The sequence below is a fragment of the Pan troglodytes genome, chromosome 4 (assembly GCF_028858775.2).
Source record: "Pan troglodytes isolate AG18354 chromosome 4, NHGRI_mPanTro3-v2.0_pri, whole genome shotgun sequence".
Lineage (NCBI taxonomy): Eukaryota > Metazoa > Chordata > Mammalia > Primates > Hominidae > Pan > Pan troglodytes.
In genome coordinates this window covers 130,945,758-130,955,371 of record NC_072402.2, presented here as the reverse complement: position 1 = coordinate 130,955,371, position 9,614 = coordinate 130,945,758, and the positions used below count along the sequence as shown (strand labels likewise).

General features: G+C 48.7%; 1 protein-coding gene across 1 annotated transcript in view; it reads left to right on the top strand.

Annotated features, from left to right (window-relative positions):
• The window catches only part of FSTL4 (follistatin like 4), a 412,420-nt gene extending 404,138 nt beyond the window's left edge, over nt 1-8,282 (top strand). Inside the window, exon 16 of the mRNA XM_009449652.4 lies at nt 1,892-8,282. Coding sequence (XP_009447927.4) covers nt 1,892-2,594 — 703 coding nt within the window. The 3' untranslated portion in view covers nt 2,595-8,282. The remainder of the gene's footprint in view (nt 1-1,891) is intronic.
• Nucleotides 8,283-9,614: the final 1,332 nt, after the last annotated feature.

Below are 9,614 nucleotides of genomic sequence, written 5' to 3'. Positions count from 1 at the left end.
AGAAAGGTCAGGAAGTCCCATCCTTAAGGTAAAGGCAGCAGAGGAAAGAAAGAAACAGTAGCGGTAAATTGAGCACCCTCTGCTTGCTAGACACAAAAATCTAGTCCAAGTGGTCTTAACCCCTATGTTATAGATGAGGATCAGAGAAGTTAAGACACTGACCAATGCCACACAGCTAGGAATTGGCAAAGTCAGACTAAATGTAAAGCCAAGTCTTGTTTCAGTGCACCATTCTTCCACATTCCCATCTAACCACAGCCCATAATACTTTAGGAACCCCCAGAGCATCTGTGCCGGGAGCCCACAAAGAGACAAGGCTTCCTGATTGCCATGGTTTGCCACTACCTAAAACAACCACCCAATAATAAGAGCCATGGCCTCAACTGCAGACCTCGGCCCAGCATGGTCAGTCCCCATCCGTATTCACTTCAGAGAGCCCCCAATATCTTCTGTAAACTTACCACTGCCAGACGACCAAGCCTGTCTCTAAGCCATCAAGACCCCAAATGTCTTGTAGCACTATTTATACCTTTCTATAATCCGCCATCAAGCACCTCTCTGCAGAAAGAAATGATTTGTTTTTGCAAGTTGTTGCTGGAGATGCACCCATTCACCCTCACCCAAGGAAGAAAGCCACTTTATGAACCCTCCCACTGCAGAGAGAGCCTGTGCAAGAGCCTCTAAGAGTATATTAAATGGTGAAGCCCTCATAAAGCAGCTGTATTCAGCTGAGGGTCGGGCACACTCAGAGGTTCTGCAGTTCCTGTCTGTGGCTTTTAACTTAAAGTTTCTTATAAGAGCAGAGTTTTCTTTCTTGCTATTTCCATGCTCTGGTTCTTTAAAGATGCTTTAAAGATGTGCCTTGGAGGGAGTATTTTCCTCTACTCTGGGGTACAGTTTTTCTAGAGAAAACTACAGAAGAGATTCTGCTCTATTCCTGCAGGTGTACACAGCACCAAAAGGCCTCTGTGAGCAAGGGATTTAGGCACAGGCTCTCAAGATCAAAGGGAAGTCCTGCCTGGAGTCAGGCTTTTCCATACTTCCAACTAGCCTCCAAAGAGGAATTTTAGAAAATCCAGATGTGAGCAACTCCCACCTACCTGAGTCCCTCTGCTAAACTTCCCTCTTAGATCAAATCCTCCCAATAGCCCTAGGAAGGAGCTAACCTGGTTAGAGTCACTGAGGCTCAGAGAGGCAAGCAGCCTGCCCCAGGCTCTGCAGCTAGCAGGGCAGTGTGCCGGCACCAGGCCATCTGGCTCCGGAGGGAAAAGCTGTCCTCAACCCCAATGCCCAGGGTTCTTCCTACCCGCATCACCAATGTGGTCAGAGAAGAGACTGCCCCCACATGTTTCCCTTCCAGGGGAAGAGGGTACTAACAGGACATCTGCACTTGTTCGGCTGCATCTGCATCCTCAAATTCTAACTTGCCAGTTAGTGTAGAAAACAGCAAGGATATAGAACTCTTTTCTTATCTTTGTAACAGGCAGAATCGGGGCAGGGATCTCTTGCCCTTTTCCTCCATGCTCACCATCCAGACACAGACTCTCCCCTTTCTAGCTGGCATGGGCCTCAGGGAAACAGATCATAAGTATTATAAATGGAGAAGCAGTTGAAGCGCCTCTCGCCTTCCTCCATAATCATTTCCAACGATGAGTGCATGTTACAAGAGCATAAATCCAGGAACATTTGTAACTCCACTGCGTTTGGATTGAGATCATAGATTATTTGTTTATGAAGACATCCCCTGCAGAATGATAGATCTTATTACTAGGCTATTAGATCACTGAAGGATTATAATAAAGGGAAAAGGCAGAGGATGTAATTGTTTAAGACAAATGACAGATTCCCCACCCCTGGAGGCAAATTCTGACCTCAGTTCTTCCCCTCCCAGGTTTGGCTTCATCTTCAACAAGTCTGATCCTGCAGTCCACAAGGTGGACCTGGAAACAATGATGCCCCTGAAGACCATCGGCCTGCACCACCATGGCTGCGTGCCCCAGGCCATGGCACACACCCACCTGGGCGGCTACTTCTTCATCCAGTGCCGACAGGACAGCCCCGCCTCTGCTGCCCGACAGCTGCTCGTTGACAGTGTCACAGACTCTGTGCTTGGCCCCAATGGTGATGTAACAGGCACCCCACACACATCCCCTGACGGGCGCTTCATAGTCAGTGCTGCAGCTGACAGCCCCTGGCTGCACGTGCAGGAGATCACAGTGCGGGGCGAGATCCAGACCCTGTATGACCTGCAAATAAACTCGGGCATCTCAGACTTGGCCTTCCAGCGCTCCTTCACTGAAAGCAATCAATACAACATCTACGCGGCTCTGCACACGGAGCCGGACCTGCTGTTCCTGGAGCTGTCCACGGGGAAGGTGGGCATGCTGAAGAACTTAAAGGAGCCACCCACAGGGCCAGCTCAGCCCTGGGGGGGTGCCCACAGAATCATGAGGGACAGTGGGCTGTTTGGACAGTACCTCCTCACACCAGCCCGAGAGTCACTGTTCCTCATCAATGGGAGACAAAACACGCTGCGGTGTGAGGTGTCAGGTATAAAGGGGGGGACCACAGTGGTGTGGGTGGGTGAGGTATGAAGGGCCCAGAGCAGAGCCCTGGGCCAAGGAACACCCCCTAGTCCTGACACTGCAGCCTCAAGCAGGTGCGCTGTACATTTTTACAGACAAAAGCAAAAACCTGTAATCGCTTTGTGGTTCAACACTGGTCTCCTTGCAAGTTTCCTAGTATAAGGTATGCGCTGCTACCAAGATTGGGGTTTTTTCGTTAGGAAGTATGATTTATGCCTTGAGCTACGATGAGAACATATGCTGCTGTGTAAAGGGATCATTTCTGTGCCAAGCTGCACACCGAGTGACCTGGGGACATCATGGAACCAAGGGATCCTGCTCTCCAAGCAGACACCTCTGTCAGTTGCCTTCACATAGTCATTGTCCCTTACCGCCAGACCCAGCCAGACTTTGCCCTGATGGAGTGGCCCGGAAGCAGAGGCCGACCAGGAGCAGGGGCCTCCCTCCCGAACTGAAAGCCCATCCGTCCTCGCGTGGGACCGCATCTTCTCCCTCGCAGCTGCTTCTTGCTTTTCTTTCCATTTGACTTGCTGTAAGCCTGAGGGAGAGCCAACAAGACTTACTGCATCTTGGGGGATGGGGAAATCACTCACTTTATTTTGGAAATTTTTGATTAAAAAAATTTTTATAATCTCAAATGCTAGTAAGCAGAAAGATGCTCTCCGAGGTCCAACTATATCCTTCCCTGCCTTAGGCCGAGTCTTGGGGGTGGTCACAACCCCACATTCCACAGCCAGAAAGAACAATGGTCATCTGAGAATACTGGCCCTGTCAACTATTGCCACCCTGCTTCTCCAAGAGCAGACCAGGCCACCTCATCCGTAAGGACTCGGTTCTGTGTTGGGACCCCAAAAAACCAGAACAAGTTCTGTGTGCCTCCTTTTCAGCACAGAAGGGAGACATCTCATTAGTCAGGTCTGGTACCCCAGATTCAGGGCAGACTGGGCTTGCCTGGCAAGGTATAGGTGGCCTCCAGGCTCAATGCAGAAACCCCAAGGACACGAGTGGGGCCAGGTGAGTTCCTGAAGCTATACCTTTTCAAAACAGATTTTGTTTTCCTACCTGTGGCCCATCCACTCCTCTCTGGTACCCCATCCCCGCATCAGCACTGCAGACAGAACACATTTCGGCGAGGGTTTTCTTACCCACATTCCCCAATTAATACACACACACTGCAGAACCCAGAACAGAAGGCCACAGGCTGGCACTACTGCATTCTCCTTATGTGTCTCAGGCTGTGGTGACTCTCACATGGGCATCGAAGAAGTACAACCCACATAGCCCTCTGGAGACTGCCTAGATCAGAGACTCAGCAAAAACAGGCTCGCCTTCCCTCTCCCACATATGAGTGGAACTTACATGTGTCCTGGTTTGAATGATCATTTTGCAAGCCACACGGGTTGGGAGAGGTGGTCTCACCACAGACGTCTTTGCTAATTTGGCCACCTTCACCTACTGACATGACCAGGATTTTCCTTTGCCATTGAGGAATGAACTCTTTCAAGGAGAGGAAACCCTAGACTCTGTGTCACTCTCAACACACACAGCTCCTTTCACTCCTGCCTGACTGCCAAGCCACATGCATCCCCCGCCCCAGATCTCATGAGAGCAATCACTTGTATGTCTCATGCAACTTGGCCCACCAAACGCCTGTCCCCTGCGACTCCTAGGGGTGTGCCTAGACAGGTACGTCTGTTTTTTATTTTAAAAGATATGCTATGTAGATATAAGTTGAGGAAGCTCACCTCAAAAGCCTAGAATGCAGTTTCACAGTAGCTGGGATGCATGGATGACCCATCTCACCCCTTTTTTTTTCCTGCCTCAATATCTTCATATGTTTACTCCCAATCTCCCATTTTTACCACTAAAATTCTCCAACTTTCATAAACTTTTTTTTTGGAAAAATTTCCATTGTATCAGCCCCTGACAGAAAAAGGATCTCTGAGCCTAAAGGAGGAAAAGTCCCACCAACTACCAGACCAGAACACGAGCCCCTCTGGGCAGCAGGATTCCTAAGTCAAAGACCAGTTCGACCCAAACTGGCCTTTTAAAATAATCAGGAGTGACAGAGTCAACTTCTGCAGCACCTGCTCCTCCCCCACTGTCCCTTCCATCTTGGAATGTGTCTAAAAAGCATAGCTGCCCTTTGCTGTCCTCAGAGTGCATTTCCTGGAGACGGCAGGCTTAGGTCTCACTGACAGCATGCCAGACACAACTGAATCGAAGCAGGCCTGAAGCCTAGATCAGGGTTTCAGGAGTCCAGCCCCAGGAGGCAAAGTCACCAATGCAGGGAGGTAAATGCCTTTTGGCAGGAAAACCAATAGAGTTGGTTGGGTGGGGAGTCAGGGGCGGGAGGAGAAGGAGGAGGAGGAGGAAGGCCAGATTGGCCTGCCCTTTCTCCCATACTTCACCCCAGCAGAGGTTCATGGGACACAGTTGGAAAGCCACTGGGAGGAAATGCCTCACTACAGGGGGGCCTCCTGTAGCAAGCCCAGCCGGTAATCCTCCTAATGAACCCACAAGATCAATTCACAACTGATATCTTAGCTATTAAAGAAGTACTGACTTTACCAAAAGAATCATCAAGAAAGCTATTTATATAAACCCTCTCAGTCATTTTGAAATAAAATTAATTTTACAAAAATTCGATAGTTTTTTTTTCCCAAAATGACAAATAATCTGCACCTGTGGTGACAGGAAGGCTTTGAAATAGAGGCCCTCGTTCTTCTGCTCCAGTGGGCAGAACCTTGCATAAAGGCTCCGGGTCCAAAAGCCCACCCAGGCAGCCCCAGACGGATGGCAGGAAGGGGGACTGTCAGCTTCGGGACGATGGCACGACCTGCCTGCATGAGGAGGGTTGATGGGCATCGCACCCACGGCCAAAGCTATCATCCCAGCCTCACCAACACTGACCCAGCCCACCCTGCCTGGGGCTGGCCCAGGCTTATTTCTTCAATCTCCAAGTCATTCGAGTGTCCTACTTTTCCCCAAGCTCCAGGAAGAAGCTAGAAGAGCCCTGTAAATCCTGGCTGGAGCCAACTACTAATACCAAACTTCAGGTACTTTGACCTAGAGATAGCATCACCAGAGACAGAAACTCAACCCCTACAATTCCCACCCCCAACCCAGACATCTCCCCATCTCCATCTGTCCAGACAAGGCTCCCCATTCCAGGTAGGCACTGGAAGCCGGCTTTCAACCCCAAATAAAGCAGAGAATGGCCTGCTGCCATAGAGATTGCAACCACTGAGTCTTCATTTAGGAAAGCAGCCAGGAGTTGGCTTTGTACGGCCACATCTTGTTTTCTGTTGACCAATAACCTGTGAACTAAAGAAGATTTCAGAACTAAGATGTGAAACAGATTCACTCTGGATATATTTTTCTACAAGGGGCTTAAAAAGTATAGTTGATCATTTATCATGATGTGTTTCATTCCATTATTACAGACAACAAACCATCTTCACTAGCAAATCCCACAACTCTCTCTCTCCCACTCTTCAAACCTCCTTTTCAGAAGCAAGCCTCCAGGAGAGTCGACACTACCACTCCCAGCTCCTTCCTATGCATCCACCAATCTACCTCACACTTGCCCCTGCACCCAGCACCCCCGGAATGCTACTCCCCTCCACCCCCAGCCAGGAGGCCAGGCAGGTAACATAAGATTGAAGCACTGCCACAGAAGTCCTCGACAGCCTCCCCCACCCAGGACCCCAGGTTCCACTCCAAGTACAGCCAGAACCCATAGGGACACAGCCCCTTGCTGCCCAGAATCACACCCTCCAAACCCTCGCTTGCAGACCTTTGGAGTTAGATGACCAAAACTAGAGAGAGCTGGCTGGAAACCATCAGGGAAGTCAGGTGTCGTCCAGCAGGAATAGCGAGACCATGACATCTCAGCCAAGCATACTCTCAGAGGACCCAAGCCCCTGCAGCCTCCCTCCAACTCCCTTTTTATTCTCCCCTCTTTCCTGTTCCATTCCTGTGTCTCAGGCCCCCTGCTCATGAGCCATTCCACAACAGCTCCTACCATTCAAGGAGCAACTGACCTGACCGCTACACGAGCCCCTACCCCGTGGTCTTTGCCCGTGCCGCTTTCCTGCTTTGGGGTACAAGCCAGAAGTCATTCATAGGCCAGATACTACTATGTGCTCCCAAACTGGCATGTAGGCAAAGAAATTTTGTTCAAGAAAGTCACTAGCTGCCTTGGTTTCTCTCCAAAATTATAGAGATCATAAAACAGAGATGCTTAAAAATTCAAGGGAAAAAAAAAATACAGTGCCTATCTTCAGGGTGTGACTACAAGACCCCAAGTAGCCAGTGGAATGCAATCCACTCCCTGCTTTTATCTATACCAGGTTACCTGCTAAGTCACATAAGGATTTGAGCATCTTACTTGGGCCTGCATGCTTTAGGCAGCAGCCACACAGCAGACCCTGGGACACAAACAAGCATTGTCCTGTGCATCCACATCCTCCTTTGGAGCTGTGGGCAGCGAGTGGGGAAGCCTAATTTAACTAAATAACAATGTATGAAATTATGGAGAATACAAGAGTGGGGATTATCCTCCAAAATTCATAGCGAGGCTTCTTTAGCCAGCACCAGAGTATTTAGCATGCACTTTAAAAAAAAAACACAATTCATGCACGCTTCTTTCCAAGCTCATCTTTACATATATGGAACCAGCCCTTGCTCATGTGGCCCCAGAGAACATGGGCCATGCCCTAGAGGACTTTCGAGGGCTCAGCCAGCACTCCACAAAGCAATAACTATTGACTTACCCCTACACCAAGCTTGGCGACATGTGCTCGGCCAGATCAGAGATTGCTGCCCTTCAGAGGCACCCTCTTCAAGATCAGAGCTTTGTTTCTGAGTAAGAGCAACAAGTATTGGTTGGGTTGTGAGGCCCAAGAGCTCTAACTTGAGAAAATGCCCCAAATCTAAACCTTTGTCCACTGCCCAGCATGACATCTGCCATAGGTTGAAGAGTTGTGCGTCCTGTGCTACTTGGGAGAGGTGAGAGAAACAGGTTTGCAAGCCGCATACCACAGACCCACAGTTCCCAACTCCCTCCCTGCCTGGCTCCCGCGGCTGCCCGGCCCCCTCATCCTTCCTAGCCTGGCCCTGTGGCTTCCTACCTTTCCCTTGCTTCTCATGCTTCCCAAAGGCTGTGTGAGATTATCTCAAAGCAGAACTGGGCATGGAGTTTTGCTGGCGTGGTCACACACACCATTTCATGCTGTAGTGCAGCTGAGTGACCCTCAAGATGTGAAGCCACACACATCATTTGTCCTATTCGAGTCTCATGCTTCCCCACCTCAGAAAACTCTTGGATCTCTCATGTCAAGGCAGATTACATTATTTTGAACCGTTGTCTAGCCTCCAAAATATATTTTCTGTAATCACCTGTATTTCTCAAAAGGCTTCCTGTAATTATTATACATGTGAATTTTTCCTTATTTATAAAATATATATAAATTATTTTTAATACATCAACTTTAGTAGAAATTTGTACCAACACAGTAACTGTATGTGGCATTTGAAATAAGTTTGTGTTTACTTTGACCTATTACACAGTATTGAACACATGGTGTATTTACAGTACCACTTGGTATAACCATGACTCCAAGTTATCATAAACTATTGTCATTGTAAATGCTCTTTTTCTGAGGATTTTACAATAAAACTTGAGAAAAGTCACCTTTTTCTGGTGCCAGTCTGTTTGCAGTTGTTAAAGTGAGAACTGATTAAGGCAAAACCACTCTGCGTCTTCTCCCACCTTTCCATCGTAATTGCAGGTTCCTGCTGATCACAGTGCGATAGTCGTGCTCTGGCCCAGTCCAAAGAGTGGCTGGACAAAGGCAGGCATCTGGACCCAGAAGTCTCTCTTCTCCATGTGGAAGTTTCAGCTCCCAAAATGCACAACCACATCTGGTTCAAAAGTGCCCACCATCTGCCCTGGCAGGCACTAAAAATTCACTATAGCCCCAGACATTAATCCATTACCCCGCCCACTCTTGGCTCTCACTGGGGCAGACCTTCTAACTGAGACATAGAAAGTGGGAAGTGCCCAGTAATCACCAGGCTACTAACGGGGAGCCAGCACTGTGCTGGGTATGACCGACAGAGGGCTGAACAAAGGAGACACAGCACCTGCCTTCAGTGAGCTTAAAGACGGCTATGCCATGACAGTATTAGGCAGGGCCCCTAGGGTGTGTGTGTATATGTGAAGAAAGAGACAGAAAGAGAGATCTATTTTAAGGAATTGGCTCATGTGACTATGGAGGCTGGTAAGGCCAAAATCGGCCTGGTAGGCAGCAGCTGGAGACCCAGAGAAGAGTTGCAGTTTGAGTCCAGAGGCCGCCTGCTGGCAAAATCCCCTCCTCAGGGGGAGGCCAGTCTTTTCTATTATGGCCTTCAACTGATTGAATGGAGCTCACCTACATCACAGAGGGTAATCTGCTTTCCTCCAAGTCTACTGATTTAAGTGGTAATCTGAGCTGGGCGTGGTGGCTCATGACTGTAATCCCAGCACTTTGAGAGGCCAAAGTAGGAGGATCGCTTGAGCCCAAGAGTTTGAGACCAGCCTGGGCAACATAGGTAGACTCCATCTCTACAAAAAAAAATAATAATAATAATTAATTAATTAGCCAGACATGGTGGTGTGCACCTGTGGTCCTAGCTACTTGGAAGGCTGAGGTGGGAGGATCCCTTGATCCCAGCAGTTTGAGGCTGCAGTGAGCCATGATCTCACCACTGCATTCCAGCCTGGGTAAGAAAGTGAGACGCTGTCTCAAGAAATAAAAACCAAGAAATGAATGTTAATCTCATTTTTAAAATACCTTCACAGAATCATCTAGAGTAGTATTTGACTAGACACCAGAGACCACGGCTGTCTTAGTCTGTTCAGGCTGCTATAACAAAATACCACAGACTTTGTTGCTTATAAACTAATTTATTTCTCATCATTCTGGAGTTTGGGAGGCCCAAGATCAAGACAGCAACAGACTTGGTGTCTGGTGAGAGGCCACT